Source organism: Battus philenor, unplaced genomic scaffold (genome assembly GCF_028537555.1).
Source record: "Battus philenor isolate CCGP_79_NKW_IND1 unplaced genomic scaffold, ilBatPhil1.0.hap1 SCAF_1, whole genome shotgun sequence".
NCBI classification, from domain to species: Eukaryota; Metazoa; Arthropoda; class Insecta; order Lepidoptera; family Papilionidae; genus Battus; species Battus philenor.
In genome coordinates, this window is record NW_027181661.1 from 11,085,415 (window position 1) to 11,108,435 (window position 23,021).

Consider the following 23,021-nt stretch of genomic DNA (forward strand, 5'->3'; position numbering starts at 1 on the left):
ATTTGAGGTCAGTGAAGCGACGTAGATACTTGATTTAAATTATAAACACTAACATAATCTTGTTAAAATTTTATATCTATTCTTGTTTTAACTATTGAACCACAGATTATTGGTTATAAGTGTAATAGTTTTAAAGAGCTACATGTATAGCAACTTATTTCCAATGAACCTATATAAAGTGATTACTTTGAAATGTATCACATTATTTTTTTTTATTACAATGTGAAAGGCCAATAACTCCTAGTTGTACAATCTGTAGGACCAGACTGTAAATAATAATAAAATTGAATTTGAAGTAGTCTAAATTTTTAGCATTATTTTTTCTACTTACTTTATTTTTTATTTCTAACTACATTAATTTTTGGAAAGAGTGGACCATACTTTGGCAGTGATTGAGCTATTTAATTAACTTTTTAAGACTTTTCCACCAATACACAATCAACCTGCTTTTTTATTATCTTTAATGCTCTTTAAATAATTGTTGGAGGTGTTATTAAATGAATATTACAAACATTATTTTCTTAAATTTAAGTTTATTATCACACTTACGAAAGATACAAAACATATCACGATGGCACTATCTATCAGTGCTTCAAGATACAAATAATGTCAAATTAGTGAAAATTTTTGAAACTATTACTTAACAACTTTTTTACTTAGACCCTAAAAAGGTTTCATCACTTAACAGTAATAAATTAAGAAAATTGATTATTACTTTGTCCTTTGAATACAAAACTGCAATAAATCATCGACATCTACAGTTCTAAATTGATGTAAATAATTTCTTAAAGGTTTCTCTAATTTTATATATTTATCTGTTGTAATTTAAAAAAAATTCATTTTGTCGGCTGGACATACATAAATATATATAAAACAATGTAATCAGAAATCTATTATCAAGTAATATGGATGCTTTGGCGAACACGTCCATTCTAAGACAATGGATTTGGGATGTCCGTGATTTGGTTGTAAAAAACCCGACGGTCAGATACTCGATACCCGTGGCCACGTACATGCATAACAATATTTAAAACTAATATGTACATAACTTGTATAATTAACGTTTCTTTACATCGAAAAGGTCAATTTGATTCAAGGACGAAATCATGAAAACTAAAGATTACGCAAGTGTTAAACACCTAGAAAATACGAATCTAAGTATATAATTCTTTATGTTTATGTATGTGTATATATATACATAAGTACATTATAATAATATGAATTCATACAGTACTTTACAGCTATTGGAGATATTTTGCAGGTTACATTTAAAGTTATACTAATCACTTAATAATTAGAGGAGTAAATTGACTAAAGTAAAATGACACACTTTGCAATGTTCCTAATGAATGTCACTGAGATAAAAATGTGAAAAATAGAAAACACGTCAGACACTAAAGTTTTGGAACTATTTAACTACGAAAGGGGTTTGAAAAGCTGTTGTATTGCGAAGTACATGCCATTAAACTAACGTGAAATTAAAACAATGCAGAAACATTTTGAGTGCACGACTGATCGAATTCGAAATTAATATACGGTAAGTACGGTTATATGGTTATATCAGTCATTGACATCAAATAATTATTACAAATGATAAGACGCTTGCTTCTATTTACATTTTATGGATAATTTAAATTGTGGATATTAACAGACATGATCCCACATTCGTTCCCATCTTGTCAATTAGGTGTAATCTAGGACTGTTCAATAAAGGTGTCGTACTCTCATTGGGTTTCCAAACGGGAAATATAAAAAGTTAGTTGTGAGAGCGAGCTCCCCTAGCGGGCCTAGCCACGCGGCCTCCGATGCCAGCAGCTCTGCGGCGAGCTATCAGAGCGTCTAAACCTCGCAACGGAGGAGCCGGTGTGGTCTCGGAGGGCTGGGCCTCGGTCTCCGTTTCACTCTTTTCGGCGCTTGTGCTTTCTTCAGTCGTCTCCGTAGAAACCTTCTTAGCCGCTTCTGTTGTGGCCTAGATAGTAGCAAAACAAATACATTTATTAATCTGTAATGTCTACATCATCATCAGACATCAGACGTCCACTGCTGGAACCACAGATCCCTTGAGCGTATGCTTCCGGCGTATTCAACCGACCTCAATAAGATCTTCTGTCGTTCCCCGCTGCATTTACTGCTCCGTTGTATCTACATTTAAATCTTAAAGCCTCTGCGGCCATTACTTATACAAGAGAGCTTTTAAAAACATGAAGAATCAAGATGAACTTAGTTTAGAAAATATAATGTGCTTATTACCTCTGTCGCTTGCTTCCTCTTTAATAATGGATTAGGACGACGGGCAGGTGGAGTTACAGCAACACGAGGTTTGGGAGATGGCGACACTTGAAGGCGGTTTCTAAGTTTTGGACCTAAACGAGGCGCTTCAGGTGCTGGGGTCGCCGGTGATCCCTAAAGTATAGAGACGTAGTATAGTATATAGACGTAGTATGGTATATAGCTTCAATTAAAACAAATCAAAGTTTTGGTCAAAATATTTTTTATCTTTCTCACCAAAAGTTAGCTCTTAATTGTACAAAGATACTACAATATTAACTTCAATAGAATGACCAACAATCAAAGAAGTTGCCGTCACAACTATTTACTTCAATATATTATTAATTATAACTCGGAACAATGGTTAAGTAATTTGGAGAATTGTAAGTAAATATGTATATAATCATCGGTTTTTAGTTACTTGCGAAATCTTGTGATTTATTTCAATTACCTTCTGATAAAACAGGCAACTTTGAAAATGCGCAATGACCGGTAATAATCAGAAATGCGAAAATATTTTCATACACACCAATCTATATAAAATAAACGGTCGATATTTTACAATATTTTAAATTTATGCATAGCGTACATTATAAGTGCTATTTCGATGACATTGAAGTATCAATAGGCTATAAAATAAAATAGTGTGGATTTTAACTCGAACAGCAAACGCGAAACTGATAGGCTCACCTACATAAAATAAATAAGAAATGTCAAATACCTTTTTATACTTCCATATAACAACCAAAATTATGAAAGTTTGTTTTAATTAATGATATTGACTTTGGTCATAAGACGTCGAAAAAAGCCATTAAAAGTCATGTCATGTTTATTTTTTGGTTAGGCCAGTGACTGCTGCCTAAATAACATTTGTAGATTCCCCGAATTCAAGGGGGCAGAGCGCAGATGCCACTTTACATTAACCTCCTATTGGTTATTTTGCTACTGGTTAACACGTTCACTGCGGGCCCAATTTTGAAGAACTTTCAGCTGGTGCGGCTGAGGTTGAATCAGCCTCAAGCTGAACTTCCTAGTAGTGCGGTTGAGGCCTTTTCTGCCTCATGTTTCAATCATTTTTTTTACAATATTGAGTCAATGCTTCGCAGACATAAAGAAAGCTATATTTGTCTTTGTCATATCACATACGGTTAAGTGTATACAGCCGCCGCACTAGAGAGGAAACACGAGTTTTACGCGCCGCACCAGTGCAAAGTCTACCATGAGGCTGAATCGGCCTCAAGCCGCAGTGAACGTGTTAACTGGCTAACTGGTTATAATTTTAGAGATAGTGTTCAAAAAGTCAGTTAGGTAACGTTATAAAGTCGTCGGAAATTGTTCATGACCGCGATCCGCGTCGTGGATTTTGTGTCCAGCGTATTACGCAATGCGCCGAACAAATTTAGGCACGATTACATATTTATAAACTAAAGTGACTGCCATTGTTTATGTTTAGTTCAGCAATTCAAAGCGAGTGGCGTAGTTGCGATACACGAAATCTACGTCATCTTGCCGCCGATGTTCACATGTTGTATTCTAAAATTAAGAGTAAGCAAAATAAATTTCCACCTCAGATTCAGCCTCAGAAGCGGGAGTCACCGGTGACTCTGAAGCAGAAGTCTCGGCTGCGGCACTCTCAGATGTCTCAGCTGGTGCAGAGGTAACCAACCCGGGCCTTACACGAGCGTTAGGACGAAGGTTAAGCCTGGGACCTGGTCGCAATGCAGGAACAGGACGAATCTGACCTGGTCTGCGTCTGAAATAATGTTGAATATTTTTTTGTAATAACTACCATAATTATTTTTGTTGATAACAACTCATATCATATAAATTTAGTTGGGGTGTGTAAATAATTTTAGCTTTACGTACAAATAGGTTCAAGGAATTTATATAAATCAATACATATTTAATTATTTTGGTGGTTTCTAATACATATTATAATTTATTATTACACGTCCTGTGACCCGTGAGGTCACGGGTCGCTCCAAATTGCCAAATATAGAGAAAAATGGAAAGCTTTAGAGTACCTTTTACCCTGACAGAGTGCATACAAATTTAGTATAAAATATAAAAACTTTTATCTAAAATATAAAAATAACTAATTTTAAGTCATTTGTGTGGAATGAAATAAAGCTTTATTATTATCATTATTATAATATGGGCTATACGAAATTTTGTAATGAACCATTTGACCACTACCGTTTAAGTTTGATTTTTTACATGGCTTACAGTGCTGCCCAAGTGGCATTTTAGGATTCCGCGGATGCGAAGGGGTAGGGCGCAGAGAGTGGTTAGTCTAAAACCTCTTTTAAGGTAGCGAAGTTCTAGAGCTCCCTAAAAGGCTCCGGCTAGGGCCGTCACTCACGGCGATATCACCGGATTGGGATGAGTTTGATAGGAAAGGGAAAACAGGCTTGTAACATTGGTTGTTGTAACAAACAAGCCTGTTTTTAAGTGCTTTGTTTTTTCCTTAAATTTTTTTTTACCCAATAGTTCTAACGGGAGCTGGTGTAGTCTCCGCAACTTCTACTGAGCTAGCGCTGGGCGCGGTGGAGTCTTCTGCGGACGAAGCGCCAGCAGCGGAAGGTGGCGCAGCAGTTGTTCCTGCAGTTGTTGGGCCACGCCTTAATCCCGGACGCAATCGAGCCCTGATGATTGTTATTTCATTGAATACTTTATTACATTTACCTGCACACCGAATTTCGCTTTCGTATAAAATACATAATTAAAAAATTGTGGAATATAAACATGTTAACACATACGGAAACACCACAGATTACACATATCAGGCTTCATTGGCAAGCTCAGAGAGCCATGGAGAGAGTGTGTGACATGTTCGAGATTTCTCGTCGAAATCGAGTACAAAGTAGAGAGATACGTAGAGTAAATAACCTACATAGCCCAGCAAGTTAGCAAGTTGGAGTGGCAGTGGGCTAGCCACATAGTGTGCAGAACAGATGGTCGTTAGAGCCTTAAGGTTGTGCACAAGGTGACCTTGTCAATGTAGACGGGAGATTCTGTATGCAAACCGCTTCCGTCGGATCCTATTGGACATCTATAGGGGAGGCCTATGTACAGCAGTGGTCGTCGTACGGACGACAGCAAGTTTCTTTTTAAAATCTGTCAACCAATTAACTCAGCGTTCGTTAAAAATAAAATTTGATAATGTATTTCATAACAATAGAAATATTTTAAATGTTGTTATAGTTCGTTTCGATGAGTAGGTAAGCATTTGTTACTTAACTCTGCATGCTCTGATTGTTTCAGAACAGGTTTTATCGACCAGCAGGTTTACACTTTGATAAAACCTTTGCATAGCACGATAGCACCGGATCGTTGCCTTTGTTGCTTAATGAGCTACTAGTTAAGTTCTTCTATACTTCATTTGTTCTAATTACATTATATAATATTTTATTGATATAATTGATTGTCAAATTATTCAATTTATTTAGATAAACGTTTTCTTGGTCGGTACTGTAAATTTATGAAACCGTGGTCAAATAAACGATATTTATGTCTTCGAAGTCATCTGCCCACTAGGTGGATAGACAATCTTGCAGAAGTCGGCGGAAGAAGCTGAATGCAGCCTCTTTCCAACTGGTCCTGTTAGGGATATGTCTGTATGTATGTAAGGTGAATGTCCAGCAATAAATGTTCTAAGGCTGAAGTGATGATGATTATGATGATGTCTTGCCTAGGCGTTGATGCTTCGATGGGATCGCCAGCCGAGTCTTGCGAAGGGGCAGCTGTAGTCGTGCTGGGACGAGTTCTGCCGGCAAACAATCCCCGACGACCGAAAGCCTATAACAATCATATAATTTAAAACAAATAACGCTAGTCCTTTGCAACATTAAGTTTTAAATATTAGTATAGGCGTGAGATGGTTTAAGGTATTAATGTTGTTCATTGCTGTCTTATTTAGTTATTCTTTACGATGTGATGTATACTTCCTTTAGTTTATGATTTGATGTGTTATATATTATAAGAAGCACATAAAAATAACATTTAATTGGAGAAATAGGCTTTTCGCGTTTTTTATAAACCTAGACACGTGGAAAATAACTTGTAGGAAACGTTAATTAATCAATATCACGTTTTTTTTATTGTGAAAGCTACATGTAATTATTCTTAAAATACGATTTCATTTAAGCCAACAATATTTGTTAAAAAATATTGTTAAAAATACTATAATTCATATATAATTAAACTTTATGACAATATTCCATAATATTTAAAACTTTCTATAAAATTACTGTTTGTAATCTTATATTTTTATTAGATAATTACATATTAATGTAATAAAAATGAGTGCTCACGGAAACTTTATTTTTATTAGGAGTGCGGTAACAAGTTGCCATAGTAGTGCATTTGATTTTACTTTTAACGTTATATTAATTAATGATTTTCGTCTTGTTTTTTTAAAAGAAATGTTAAATCCAATAAAATAAAATATGTTTGTTTCATTATTTTATATTATTCTCATTACTATAAATAAATAATCAAATTTGTAAAATTCAAAATTAGCTGGATACAAGCCGCTTCCAACCAGTCGTATTTGAATTCTGTTAAGGGGGCCAACGTCCAGAAATGGACGTTCTACGGCTTAAATGTTGATGATGAAAGCGTTATTTCTTAAATGGAATAAAGCTTAAATAATTTAATTATGTTTTCTTCCTTTAAAATTATGAGAATAATTATAACTTGGATATTATTTTGATGTTCTAAATTAAATGAACATGAATCTATAGTTAGTTATACGTTTAAATAAAAGTTTTATTCTAATGTAACGATTACGACATACAGTTTAAATAAAATGATAATTCGCATTGCAATCAATCGCAGATGCATGATATATTGCATAAGATTCGCAGTGAAATAATATATAGAGCAAATGGTGTGTCTAGATGCAAACCTTTGGTTGTGCAGCTGGTTTGTCAACAGGAGCGGCTGAAGTGGACTCGGTTGCAGCTGGCGCGCTGGCTGCAGTAGTTTTGCGCCCGCCATTAGGCTTACCGAATCGTCCTGTTGAGAAACACTTCTTTATTGCCTCAATACACGATTCTCCTATCTCCTAACGCTATAAGTCTCTAACAACATTTAATTTTTAAAGCGAATTAATTAGCTGATCTTGAAACAATTTGTGTAATGATGTTGTGTAACAATCAAACAATTTTTTAAATTATAAACAAGTGATGAGTCTAATTAAGAAAAAAAAAACTAAATTAATGAATAAATCAAGACAAAATATTGAATAACAATATTGTTAAAAATGCTTTAATAATTTTAATCTGCTTGTGAAATAAACATAAAGATAAAAGTAAAAATAAAACTCTCGTTACTATACGAGATAAGAGAGGTGTTTTTTTTTTTTAAAAAAAGAAACTAACAACACACAGTGGTCAAAGTGGCACAATGTAATAAATTGCAGTAATTTACTATTTCATAACAACGCATAACACAATCGCAAAGCAACATAGGAAAAATAGGTATTTCGCTCTCGCACCAATTTATGTCGTACAAACTAAATAAAGATACAACTAATCAAGATAATTAATGAAAGCTTAGCTATTAAAATGGTGGTATGAAGAGCCTGTTTTGTAGCTTACGCGATGACAACTTTCTCTTTACGCTCGATGTGTAAACAGAATTTAAAAAAGTTATTTGAATTTCAGTTTGTCTCTATACGTTTTATAATAACAAAAGTGGAACAAGTAATAGTGTAAGGTGTAGTCTATTTTGATTGCATTTTCTTTGTTACAAGGCAATGCATCCTTAGGTTTTAAATTTACCTCGGGCTCTGGTGGAAGTTTCTTGAGGCGCTTCAGTAGCGAGGCTGGTCGAGACAGGCGCACGTCCACGAGCTCCTGGCCGACCCTTGAATCTGGACGGGCGCGTCGAAGGCGCTGCGGTGGTGGTGGTCGTCGTGGTTGGAGCAGGAGTAGTAGTAGTGGTTGTAGTAGTTGTAGTTGTTGTAGTAGTAGTTGTAGTGTCTTCCTCTGTGGTAGTTATCAATTCTGTGGTCCAACCATCGTCGTCAACTGTGGTCGACCCGTCAAAACTCAATTGGTCATTAGTCGAACTTATTTCGTTATTCAAGTTTTCCCCAGCTAAGTAAGCGTAAAGATCGAGTGCAACCTTTTCCATCGCGGTCATTGTCGTGTATTCAGTTGTGTCCTGTTCATAAGACGTCGTTTGCTTATAGTCAGGAGGCAACTTTGAGTCATCTGTTATTTCTTGGAATTTAATATTGGCACTTAGACTGTGACCTTCTTTCACAGAGTCTTTAACGTGGGATGGTTCATTAAAAACTTGTTCATTTTCTGCGCTTTCTATAGCCAGCTTACTTTCAGACGAATATCTTGATGGAGGTTCTTTATACTGGGAAGGAATGTCTCCTGAGTGAGTCTTGAAACTGTCAAGATCAACGAGTTCAGAGCTTGGGCGTCTGAAAATAATAACAATTTAACAATTATCGTATAACCGAGCCGACCGAAACTTAGTAAGGTTAATTGGTAACGTAATATTACCGGACATTAGCTCGAGCTCTACTTCTTGATTGTCCGATTGATTCGTCAGCAACGCTGTCGCTTTGTGGACGACCTCGGTGCTTTATTACTTCCGACGTTACTTCCGGAGCGCGTGTTGTTGTCGGTGTCGCCGCGGCCAAGTTGCGGCCACGAGGCGGGAAACGAGTACTTGACGGTAACCTTATTGAAAAGAAAACATACATACATGTAAAATTATAATATCTTTGGTTTTAAAAAAAATATTGTTGAAATATATATTTCACCTTTCTTCTTCGATTTCTTCCTCCACTGGTGCGGGAGAGAAGTTGCGGCCTCGAGAACGGCCGCGTGATGCACTCGGTAAAACTTCATTCTGTACTTCGGCGGTAGCTGTGGTACTTATACTAGATCTATCAATGGTACTATATTTACTTCTTTTGCTGTCCTTACTTATTTGATTTTCAGATTCTACTTTTGGTGGACCGTCATGGGAATTCACTGCGAATTCTGTAATTTTCTCAGTAGTCGTTGTTTCTTTATCTTTTGGTTCTTTTTTACTTTCCTCATCTTCGTCGTAATAATAGTAAATATATTCATATTCATAATCTTGACCATTGGGACCTTTTTTGATCTGTATTCTAGAATGTTGTTTTTGTTCAGTTCCCGCGGTTTCCAGTTTAATATTTGAAGATAATAAACCAGTATTAATATCATCTATAGTGTCAAAATTTATTGGAATATAGTCATACGCTTTAGTAGAGCCGATTGCCTCTGTCGTAAGGACTGGTTTTTGAGTAGTTGTCCCTGCTTTATTACTCAATTTTCCTGATTCAGACATAGCTTCCAAGGCAACTGCCAAATTGGGATTTGTTTCTACAACTTTGGGATTTTCTTTAATTTTAATATCTTCTATTTTAGAAACTGGTACGTCTATTTCAATGGACTCCGTTGCTTTAATCTTCTGACCCTTTTTAAATAGTGTTTTTTTGTCTTCTTCGATAGATATAATACCCTCGGTTGGTACTTTGATTTTACCACTGTGTAATTTTTTGATAATCTTATCATTGTTTTCTTCTTGCTTGAAAATACGATGGTTTGGGTGTTTTTCTGGGATTTTGTGTGATGTTTCGAAATTTCTTAATGGTGTCTGTTGACCGGAACTAACAAGGACATATTCTTCCCCCGGTCGTGGTTCCGTGATGATGTCAACATCCGCACAAGTCGTGTGGATGAAAAGAAAACTTAATCTGTAACAAAGAGATCTTTGTATACTGACACAGATTAGTGTGATATCCACCTACGAAGTTGTACGCTGCGTCAATGCTCGATGACTCAGCACGACATCGGTCTGTTGCAGTGCCTTCGACTGTATGCGTACTCATTGTTCCCTACTAAAAGCAATAAACTATGACTCATAGAAAAGGACATTCTTTAGTCAATAAATTCTTGTTGCAAAATATACACATCACAGAAGAATGCTTTCAACAGAGCATGTGAGCACCTATATAAGCAACTGCTATTGAGAGTATAGACAATATGGTTCCGCTAACGCATTCGATGGAGTTATTGCTAATTCACCAATGAGTTCAAATATATAAAGAAATGGGAAAGCACACCGGGTAATTACAAAACACGTGTTGTAATACTTGCAAAATGTATAATTTGATCGTGAGAAATTGGAAGCGAAAATAGAGCGTGGGTGAAAATTACATAGACAAACACTACGAAAGTGTAAGTTGCCGGAACTCTGCGTGACGACCACTTTCGCTGAATAAACTTCTTCTTGCATTTCGATCCATAGTCCACTATGGTAAAAACCGGTAACGAACAATTAATTTTTACTTGCGTAATATAAATCTTTATAATAACATTAATATTAAGTAAATTTCAATTAAAAGACAGTTTGTTATAAGCTAGGAACTGTGCTTGTCGTTCCATTCAAATTATTTTAACTCGCTAACAATTAAATTAGATTAAGAGAGTAAGATTATTCATTTTCATAGCCATGAGCAGAACTAGGTTCTAATTTGATAAAAGAGCAAAGCTTTAAATGAAATTTCTGGTGAAATTTCAGCTTTAATTAATTTAATTTACTTTTACATTATTCACGAAAAAGAGCGTTACTTATAATAATATAAATAAATAACATAATGAACTGGCAAAGTCGGAAGAAGTCGACTTCCGTGAAATTTCTTACTACCGTCGCCATGCCGCACGGAAATCAAACTGGGGTTACCGCCGATGGATGTTTATTACTATACGTAATCGTTATAAATTTGATACGCTCGCCGCTTACATTACAAGCAAATTTTATGTAATATTTATTACGTCTATGACAAATAAGAAACTTGGATGTTATGTTAATTAGTTGTTAAAAGTGTTTTAAGATAATGAAATGGACGTTTCTGTTGAATAAATTAGCCTCAATTCCGCACACGAGCTAAATAGAACTGGTATATACGTCGCACTGGTTCAATTTCACTAGAGGTAAGGTCGCACCGAGCAAGGCTAGGTGAGCGTACCTACTTTAACAGTTCATAGACCATTATAAAAGGAACCAGCAATTACTTTGTTAATGCGACCACAAGAAAACTCTAGTAGAACGAAGGGAAGACCTCATTATACTGGCTTACATCGATTCCTTCAAACGACCTTAAGTTATATTAAAATTAACTCCGTAAGTCCACCGATTGCAATAAAAGGTGTTCATAAGATAACCGGTGTCGTTAACAGCTAATATTTATATATATGTATAAGGCAGTTTCTCTTTTTATTTAATCATATATTCATATGGAAATATTAAAATTGAAATGTAGTCTACAATGTTTTACCGCTTTTAAAATAAATAGCAGATTTTTTTTTGGATATTATAATAACTTTATAAAGAAATATAATATTATAAAACGAAATATATCAAAAGGTGTGGGTTGTGTCTGTTGTTAGGACAAATAAGTACAACAGTTACGGCTGACATATCGTTGGTATCGTCATCTCCACGACATTAGTCTATGTACTGGGCGTGCGTGTCGTAACTCCGATTTGCGTGACTCGATTGCGCCCGGGTTCGACAACCGGGCTCTCCACCAAATGTGCATTACACGTGGCTAAAGGGACCTACCGAGTATCTTTTTAAGAAATTCTCCTCTCAATAAAAAATCGACAATGTAAGACATTGGCCCATAATCTAGATGGAACTAATGTTATCCTTATTTACACATATTGGTTCTCATATTATTTTGAACGTGTTACATTATGTCATGTATATAGTATTATAGGTGCGTGTATATGTTAAAGTCACTTCGACACCATATTTTAAAGTATATACTTAACTTTATTGACTACCATAAAGTTAATTATATACTAATATAATAACATAAAAAATCCTTTCAACGCATCTAAAAGTAAGTTATGATAATTAAGGTCATGCTTGACAATGGATAATGGTTACATACACAATATACTTGACGATTACCTATAAAGGATGACCTTTCTAACGCCCAGCACAAGTCTAACATTAGGCACGGCATAGTCAACAACACTGTGATTAAATTTTATTGCATAAACAGTGACGCAATGATATTTGTTTAAATGAAAAGGTCAAAAATTGCAAAAGAGTTTCCCCTCAAAGGTATATTAAATAAATTTTTCAACTCAATCAATTTTGCATATTTGTAATGAATTATGTGTAAATTGTGGTGTTACAATAATCGCTTTATTGCAATATGTAGTGTCCACATGCAATCACGAAATGGTCCACATTCAAGTATTGTCAAAGGTTTATTACAAAAGAATTAAATTTAGAAATGCGTTAAAATTCTCTATATTATCGAACGACGGGCGGTACTTATGTTTAGACGCTGGTGTGATGAAGAGTCGTTTATAGTCAGTATTAAATAAAACGATGACGTTAGAACGCAGGATTGACATTTAAACGTCAAGTAACAGAAACTAGATGAAAAACAAGTTTGTCGCGAATAGCTCGCGCATCAAGTACTGCCGGAGTGTAATTTTAGACAGAAACGGCGATTGTTATTCGTGGGAGCTCCCCAATTTCATCTGCCCGGCGTCCTGCATTAGGTCAAGGACTGGCAACATTTCCCACAGCTACTCGTTTTCATTATTAATTAAACTTTATTTTAGAACACATTTGGAGCAGTTTCGAACTACAGTCTTGATTGTCTTTCTTTCTGTCTGGATTAAAATTACCCCTTCCCTTTTATTTAATATAACCTTGAAATTGTACATCTTCTAATGTACGTAGTGTCATTATCATCACTATTATCATTTCAGTCGTAGGATGTTCACTGTATGCTCACAAAAGCATTACAGACTTTGAATGTAAATACCAAAAACATAAATTAATTTTTATTTACCTTCATTGTGTTACTAAATCTTACTCTGGACAATATAATAGAAAAAGATCCCAGATGTTGGGAAAGCTCCTATAGCTAGATTGAAAAAAAAATTGTCAAAGACTCTTTGTGTCCTGATGATAAGCAAAGCTACCTAACCAAATTACTTCATAAGAGATGGCTCACATTGATCTGGTTACTTACAGGGTTTTTTAATGTTAATTAAATAAGACATTTTATTTTTTTCAGACGATTACATTGTCTTTCCGAATTTATTTCACCCGTTCTTCTTAGCCTGAGGTGTTTATTATCTTAACAGATGGAAAAATTATCTATGACACCAATTAAAGATGTAATCTATTCTATGTTGAATAAAATATTTCGAATTTGAACTTGAGACTAAAGATCAATACATTATAGCTTTTTAAAAGTGTAGGATTACGCTGTCAGGTGTTAATAATTGCATTATAAAGTAAGTCATTTCTGATGGCACATACCAATAAAGCTAAATGGGTAATGTGTATTACATTACTTCTTACTGTGTTGTTAAATAATGTAATTAATAGCCTTACAATGAAACGAAGCTGTAGTTCGTCAACTATGACCACAGCCAAGATACAGATAACCTATGACGAATATCTGTGTCTAATCATACAAAAATTACTTTTAATACAATGATTCATTTACCAAATCGACAAAAACTGTTAATCTGAAAATTTATATAAATTATATTTAATACATAAAAGTTTAAATATAATTTTCCTCTTAGGCTAAACGAACGTGACGACGGTTTATTTTTTGGTTTTAAGATTTAGTTGACTCATTCAGTCTGAATAAGGATATACAAGAACCAAGATTATTTCCTAAACCAAATAAGGCGCATTCCATGAAATCAACGATGGAAAAAACATTTTTTCTGTGTAAGGAAGTTCTTTACCTAAAACCATTATAAAATACAATGGGACAATAAAGACCTATTTGTGAATAAAGTCTTATAGCATGTTCAATACATTTTTTATGAATATAAAAATTGTATGCTGTTGTAAAATCATTCTTAATACTTAGTTTCTTAATATTTACGATTAACTTTGAGGTGAATTTAACTTTTGACTAACAAAATTAAACTTAACAATGTTTTATTTAAGGTTGATACAATATTTTATAATTAGTTTACACCTAAAACACCTGAATACCGTGCGACGTACAAATGATAACATTAGAAAGTGCTTTACACTGAAAGCATGTTATTGTTAGTTCAAATCAACGGCGTTTCAAGGTGAAAAAAAAAAACAAATTGTTATTCAGTCTAGCACGACGACCGTATTGCAAATCCTTAATACGTAGTTCACTACTCCTCGCCTTGTAGCCTTTTACACAAAAGCCTTGGATTTTTGTTTTAAAAGGTTAATTATAATGCATTATAACTTAGCTGTAACGACAATCAGCTGGAACAGTTGTAACTTTAGTGTCAAGGGTTATCTATTAACGAAAGTATTCAAATAACTTGGTACCAACAATAGGAAACTCCCTACAGTATTCATTGACACGGTACGATCCGAGGTGAGGCACCGGCGACAGTAAGCATAGCTTTGCTGTGTGTAAGGCGGTATCCTGACACAAGGTCTGGTTTGCCTGTCGTGTTCTCCGAGGTCACCAGTGAACGTACGGTAGCTAAAATGTAACTGTAGCCAACTACCGATTGCAGCACTGTTTGTCTCTTTTACTCACATTATTTTCGCATCGAAGAAGTGCTAGTTACAAATCTCTATATAATCGTTACTATATGACATTATAGTATTGCTTGTTTTCTGCCTATTTTTTTAAGAACAAAAATACGCTGGCATGGTGCGTACTGCCTTTTCTGACATAATTTCAGAAAATCCATTCTTAGTAATGTTTAAAATGCCAAAAAAAATATATTCTGGTCAACTTCTACATCTTTATAAATCCTATATGTAAAAGGGCTGTTGTTCAAAAAATGCATTTTTTAATGAACGTCTCCTCAACCCCCCCTGCGAGTGAAATTTTATAAAATCCGTTTTCTATTCTTTTAGATTACCTAAATTGCATATTGCCACCAATCGCCATATTGCATTTTCCCGTCCATTTTAACTGAATTAACAGTCATAAGTGCACTTCGATGTATGTGTTCATAATACTTTGAGACTTTAAAAAAGTACTCAGAATCAAATTTAAATTATATGCCAACATGAATGTGCACCCGCGTCAAGACTGGCACGAAAATTAATAAATCAAGAGTTCAACAAATCCTTCCGTCGTTCCACAAAATCAATAATTGCTGTTCGTAACGCACTGAACGGTATTTGAGTTCATCAACCCTGATGCGTTGCTGATTTCTGTCACGTAACAATTAACACTTTGAACGTGCCGCGAACGCAGATATCTAAGTTGGTACTCCATGCCATGAATGGCGTACTAGTAACGAACGGTCAACTTTATAATTCACTTACTCAATGTTCGGTGATATACACAATACCATAAAGTTATTAAAGTCTTAAGTTAGCCCAATCTTAATCTTACATAGAAACTTATGTAACTAAATTCTTAGTGTGTTTGCTGAACATTCAATAAGAGTTATTTTCGACTAAAAACCTCTAAATGTAAGAGTGAAATTGACGGTCAATTAATTTTAGTTAAGGTGTACGTTTATGTTGTAACGGTATTGTGCAAATATATTGCAGTACGGGACAATTTTTGTTGCCGATTAATGTGCAAATATGTTTAAATGCCAATGTTTCGGAATAAAACTTGCGCATGTAGTCTGACAGCAAATATACGCAATCATACTTGTTTCAGATATAATATTTTGAACTTTCAACGAATAGATTTTACAAAACAATATAATATATGGCACAAATCCAGGCTTGCAAAAAAAGAGCTTATTTGTTTTTCTCCTAAAAACTAGACCCAGAATTATTAAACCAAAACGATCGCCAACCGTAATAGATGAGAATCTTTAAAGAAAAAGAAACAACATTAAGTATTTGAGAACCTTTATAAATATATGTGCATGTTAATAAGGACGTTTAATAACGCACTTGTAAGTATATAACATTTTACATAGTTGTTTGCGGACGCAAACAGCACGAGTGGAATTACAAAGTGGCTCCAGACATCGCACAACGAGCGCGGCGCCCGTCTACGACTGACACGGACGCATTGTCGTGAATAATGCGTGGAACTTTAGTTATCAATAAATGGAATTTTATATATAATAAAATGGTATTTTGATTAAAGATATAAATTCAATTTGACTGTTTTCATTGAAACCAAAAATTATTAACGTCGGCAACAAAGATTTTAAAAGTTTTTTAAATGGTATTTTGAAAAAAAAAATAATAGGCTTTTAAACAAGTGTAGTCATAAAAATGTACACTCTATTTTTTATTGCAGGTTACGTGTGAATTACAATTTTTGCGTACTTTCGAGAAATAAAACACGAGAAATCTCGCGGACCAGTATTAAATGATGACCCCACCGCTTTCCATTGATGCCGTCAAGACCACATCTTTCGTTTCGATTTTTCGAATATTGTTAAACCAAAAGAAATCTTAGTTAGAAAGCTTAGTTTTCTTTCGGATTTTTATGTTTAGTAGTTTGATAAAACTGTCTACAATTTTTTTTAGCTACTATTTATGATATAGAGTATTCAACTACGACGGTTAAAACATGACATTTTGCAAGGTTAAATCCAAAAGTGTGTTTGTTATAAATAAAACTAACAATTGTGAGCACTTTACTCCTAAAAGACGTAACACATTGACTTTATTTCGTATAGTTTAAAAAATTATACAAGGAAAACAGCTTCAACTTTTATTTTTAAAAAGTGGAACGGAGCTTGGATGAAATTTCTCTATACTCCCGTAGTCATTCATGTCAAGGTTTAGTCGTTACTAAATACCTACGCTTCTCCGAGTAGAAAATCAACTTTTACAACATAAAACATGTCTGATAAACAGGAACTGCTCATACGCACGCACCGCGTACTTTGTCCACGTGTTTTCTTACACATAATTTTCTTTAAAAATCTATAATTTAATTGCTAATTTTTATGTTATTTTATCGAGCCAAGGCCCATTGGCTATTCTAGTAGAATCTTGTTCCTTTGTGATAGAATTGTTAGTAAATGTTTTAATTATCACCTTGAAATATTTAGGTCAAAGAAAAAAGGTTGGAAATGACATTTCGAAGTTATAACACAATTTTGGAAAAATCTTTCTTTGGATTTCCGTTTGCACTAAATTTGTGCCATAATGTGATAATTTATTTATGTTCCTATAATATCAAAATGTTTCGTAAGCTCACTTAATGCGGATTACGGACGTCGAATGAGCCAAGGTCGTCGCTTGAGTGGTCCAATCACAGGCGCGGAGCCTAAGATTCAATTGATTATGCATATCATAGCATTTTACGTCAGCTCACAATAATTCAACTCGATCGGCGGATGTCATGGGATTAACGTATATCGAAAGCGCATTTAAATTAGTTGATTTGATGACCAAATAAAAGTTGCAAAGCTAAAGTAAACGTCGGAGCAAATGTTTAATGTTTTATTCATCCGTTATCTCATCGGGCATTCCGTAAAAGGTCATCGTCACGAAAGTGAAACTGGTTAAAACCACAGTTTTGGTTATTAATGTTATAAAAATGAGAATAAATTTAACCTATTATTCTTGTCTTGCCTTAAAGAACTCAAGGGGCGAACCCGGATTCTATTCATTTAATGTCATTGACGTAACAACGTTTAACCAATGTCAAATACTTATGACACACCTCAGCCTTTTCTCCGAGAGTGATGCGCGGGTTGCTCTTACGAAACATAATGATATAACCAAGTTTACGCAAACATTGTTTGCCAGCATAACAAACTCTGTAGGCCCCACATTATTTTCTGTCTGCACGGGCCATGCTAAAAATACTTTAACATATGATCCATCGTTTGATGGATATAAGGTAACGGTAGAGACAATATAAACTATACACTGCAATATTTGAAACTGTAGCTCGGCAAAACTAGTGGCGATAAAATCCACTAACCTTAGTCGACCGGCCGTAATTAGTGATTTAATAAAACACCAAGCAAACAGATATACTAAGACAGGAGAAAAAGTTGGTTTTTTTGTTCTTGCAGAAGGCCATTCGGTTTAACTGTTATCAGCTAGCTATAATATAGTGCGTGACAACCAAATGTTACAACGAAGTCCGATTATAACATGAGCTGATGGGTGATTAGTTTCACTTTCGCCAATAACTACAATGATTTCGCCAATTTCTAACCGTTATTCAATCTCGTCTAAAGTACATATTGCTTGTAATAATATAATTTCTTTATTTATGATTCACACATAGGAATCAATACGTATGATAGGTTCTCTATGCACAATCATTAGCATCGCATCGCATTTAAATAGAAAACAGACCTTGATCTATTACATTTAAACAACATTATATACAATTTAAACACAGAGATACTTTAAGAAAATCATAATACTACAGGAATTCTTTAATCATCCTTTTTAGAATAAAATGCTTTTTACTACACTTTAATAATTAAATTAGATAAAGTCACTAAAGAAAAATCTAGTTTTATGAAGCGAACCAAACACAAATTAAACATTTGGGTCACGACCTAGCCGCATTCTTGCTTCGCGTCCATAAACTTGCATAGAATTACTACTTGCTACATTCCGTGGATTTTTATATTACCATTTTGTGTTCAGTTCATTTAATAAATAATATATCAGATAATTATGTTTAGTGAAAATAATATGACAGGTGTTGTCTTAAAAGTTTATAATCATCTGTTTTTACAAAATTTCTGCCCAGCTAATGTGATTCAAAGGGACAACGTATTGAGAAAATTTCCTTGGTAATTTACCGCTTCAAGCTTGATCGAGTGAAAACTAACGAGATTGCATCAACTTTGTAACAACCGCAAGTAAAGAAACAGCTACCGCGCAAGTCGTAAGGGATTTGCTCAGAAAGCGAATAACTAAACTTAGTTTAATCAGTGGAACAAAGATAGCAGAATGATTAAATTAAGTGATAACCAAAATATTTCCAATAATTGCGTAAGCGGGATAGCATTCACTGGAGACGATGAGTCGTGACCTGCCGCCGTGTCGTCACCGCTTGTTGCTCTTGACATATTGAAATGTAGAAAGCGCGAAACTTCAAACTTGACCAAACAAAGCCCCGATCACGATGTGTATCACGATGTGGCAAACATCAACGATCTAATGAGTAGTCTAATACCGGAGAACAACTGAGTTTAGTTACACGATTTTTTTACATAAATAGGATCAGTATATATATCAGTGTATATATATATAGTATCACTAGGTATAATCACAGCGTCCGCATCGTTTTCGACATTAATTGCAATCCATTTGTTATAGTTACCGCAGTAGATTTAATGAAGCCTTTAAAAACACCAAAGGCAAAAGTTAAGGCAGATTTATTCATTTGCCTAGAAAACACGATGAGCCCTCTAAATTAGAAATAAGTTTATATTAAATAGTAGACCTCTTATTTATGCGCTGTTGATATTTGCAAGGTTGGCTGCTGTATTAAAAACATTTTAGCTAAAGCCAATGATAGCTGTATTTCATAACTAATAAAAAATAGGAACATACTTTGTACTCCACAAGTAAAACTTTTTAACCTTTTCAATACCCTTTACTAACGTTAACGAATGATAAAGACTACGGTATTGAATGGTATTTTTAAGAAAATATCTATTTCTATACTTTACAAGATGCCTTTGACAATACTCGAAATTATCTTAATACATGATTCTTTGACCATATTTAATTATCAAATGAAGCATTTATTTTTTTTTAAAAACATAACTGACTTTGCTCTTTTATACTCCTCCGTGTCTGATTTAACGATAACAGAACTAATGTAATAATAATAAACGTAAAATTTTAAGTTAAAACGGGAACATAATACTTCTATTTGAGAAAACTGTTTATTAATTTATTCCCAACGGATTGGTAATTAAAAACATGTCTGCTGACACGACACACGAGGAGATACGCCGGAACACGTAAAAAGCGAAAGTGAAGGTCGCGCGAAGACGAACCGTTGCGGTGGACTAAACGATCGCCAACGAGCTCCACGTGAAGAATTGAAATCTATAGATATTTTAACATGAGTAATATCTATTATTCGCTAAGAATTATATACAATAATTTAACTCTAATCTTTGTGAACCAATGGTCACTAGTATCCAATGCACGGTTAATATGTAATGTCAAAAAGTAGCGAAATAAATTAACATTTTCGTTTAATCTCTTTCCGCTGTCATAAAAAATATATATTTGCTTTATTCTGAAATCATTTTATACTTAAAATAAAATAGTACCTCATCAAAAAACAAATAAAATTGTATTATACTGAAAAGATTTTCGATTAAAATGAAAAATATGAAAGGAAGGGATAATTACTTTTAGTTTTGTTTTAAAAATAAGGAAAGAGACACAATGTATATATTGCTATAATTATGCTTACAACTAAACTAATTTGTCAATTTCTCTTTTAATCGCTAATCAAAATACAAACAATACATCAACTACTAATGAAAAAAATAAAATAATTGTCAGTACTCATGCAACTATGTAACGTATTTGCTTTCACGTTCGTTAATAAATTTGGATCATTAGTATCGATATGTGTTCAGTAAACGAATGTACGTGGTATAAATACCTATTAATAGGTACTTTCCTTCCACGCACAACACTATATTAACGTTACAAAATCGAATCTGTAACACGGAGAAATTCCAAATCTGATTTGTATTCACAAAACGAGATTCGAAACGAATTACGCATCAGCGATGACAAAATTTAAGACGTGTTTTTCCTTTTTGATAGCGAAAGTAAATTAAACATAATAGAGCAATAGACGCGTATGAGAATACTAAAGATGTCTAATTAAGAAAGAACGGCGGTTCTGATTAAATAATTACGCATTTTTTAACAAAATTATGAGTGTACAATCACTTTTTTTCAAGAATACAATTTCAATCACTTAAACAAATGTTTTGTTTAATATTGTACATTTTTAACGTCCCTAAATTAATAATAAATTCTGTCTAAGTATATGTAAAGACATAAATAATATTCGAAACATCGTATGCGTAGAAAGTTTTTCGTCTTAAGCAGGTATATAACAATGTGTAAATCAATTCATGTGATTATATAAAGTGATGTAAAATACTCTATAACAAAGAATAGCGTGAATCTAATAACGTGATAGATTGGAAAAGTAGTTAATGAACATAATTTATAATTATTTCACCGCTTTTTGCTCTAAAATATCTTAAGTATTTAACTTTTATAGACATATTACTCTTTGTTTTATAAATAATTATGAAATATTAAAAAGCTTGCTATATGCAGCTTCCTTAATGCTATGAAGAGTTTTATGAACTTTTACGTCGTAAGGTTATTGTGACATCTTGTCTAGTCATAGAAATAACACTACACCTATTTCTTGCTACATTGCCGTGATTTTACTATATAACATAACATTTTTCTATAGAATCATTTGATTTTATAATATTCGTATAACTTTTTAATCTAGCAAACGATTGAATTTTTTTGGCACTCGCTTATCGTATTCAAGTGCAATGATTATGATACCTAAAACTTTTATAATAAAGTGTTTTCGATAAAATACAACCAATTTATTTAAATAAATATAAAATAAGCTATTTATGTATGTATTTATTAATAAACTACTATGGTTTTAAATTTAAACAGTAGTAAAAAAATTTTGGTTCTTAAACGTAATGCTAAAACCGGTACTCTCATCCATGACCAAGCAAAGCTTCGAAAGTGAACTTTGAAAACAGCATTCCTCCCGCAAATATTTATAAATACCAAATATATATACGTATGTATTGTTCATATAGTATTTTTTATAACAGATAACATATATATAAAAAATCAAAGAATTTATTTTCATAAAAATAATTTCATATTTTCAAATTGGAACTGACCGTATAGTGTAGTAGTAAATTTATTTGAATAGAAACAATTACAGAGAATCTAAGAATTTGTGATAGGGTGACAAAGTCTAGGGCGGGAACAATAAGCGCGCCTACTCTTGCATACTTTAAAGCAACGTTTCGTAGCCTTCATTGAGAAACATATGCCCTCATTTGTGATGTCAGTCGACTGTGGTTGAGCAACAAACACTTGATTTCCACATAAGAAATCAGACCAGATTTTCGCGGTATCGACATCTCCATGGTATATTCTAGTTGCCTAGCGAATTGTTAATTATAAAAAGCCTGACATTAGATTCTCAAAAGCAGAGAGTGAACGAAAACGAATGTTGTTGTTTTAGAAATTTCTATGTTTGTTATTAAATGTACGATTGGCATAGTTAAGCATCCTATTTACTTTCATAAATGTAACTTAGTTGCAGGAGTTTCTTGTATTAAATACTCACATTGCTATCCTGAGGAACATGATGACGGCGGCTAGATTGCGTTGTCGCGTGCGGAGCTTTGCGCACTGCCCGGCTCACTCGGGCGGCTGACTGCAACAGAAACCTCACATCAGCACACGCGCCTTTCCCAAACGACACACTGTTGCGACAGTGAAACTCGATGAGGAAGCTACATCACACATTTAAATGCAACGTTAATGCCAAAGAGCGCTTAAATGCCAATAGTGGCGACCTTTCGATTTTGAACTAGGTTGCGCAAGCGAGGATCGCCTGAGATCGTGTGAGAAAGGCGAGTGCGTGCAGGAACGTAAAAGGGTGGCGGGACGCACCGGTGGGGGCAGCAAGGGAAAGTGACACCGCAGGCGACGCGCTGCCGAACGGCGACTAACCTCGCCGCCGCGTGCGCACCTCATAC

General features: G+C 34.2%; 1 protein-coding gene across 1 annotated transcript; it reads right to left on the minus strand.

Moving 5' to 3' along the window:
• Positions 1-146: 146 nt before the first annotated feature.
• LOC137919227 (pneumococcal serine-rich repeat protein) lies at positions 147-22,989 on the minus strand. The gene is made up of 11 exons (XM_068762241.1): positions 22,936-22,989; positions 22,607-22,696; positions 9,056-10,018; positions 8,793-8,972; positions 8,055-8,710; positions 7,178-7,287; positions 5,960-6,066; positions 4,752-4,913; positions 3,835-4,021; positions 2,251-2,403; positions 147-1,969 (listed from the first exon to the last, which is right to left on the minus strand). Exons 2-11 carry the CDS (start codon positions 22,624-22,626, stop codon positions 1,757-1,759), a joined length of 2,751 nt encoding a protein of 916 aa, XP_068618342.1. The 5' UTR covers positions 22,627-22,696; positions 22,936-22,989; the 3' UTR covers positions 147-1,756.
• Between the last annotated feature and the right edge of the window lie 32 nt (positions 22,990-23,021).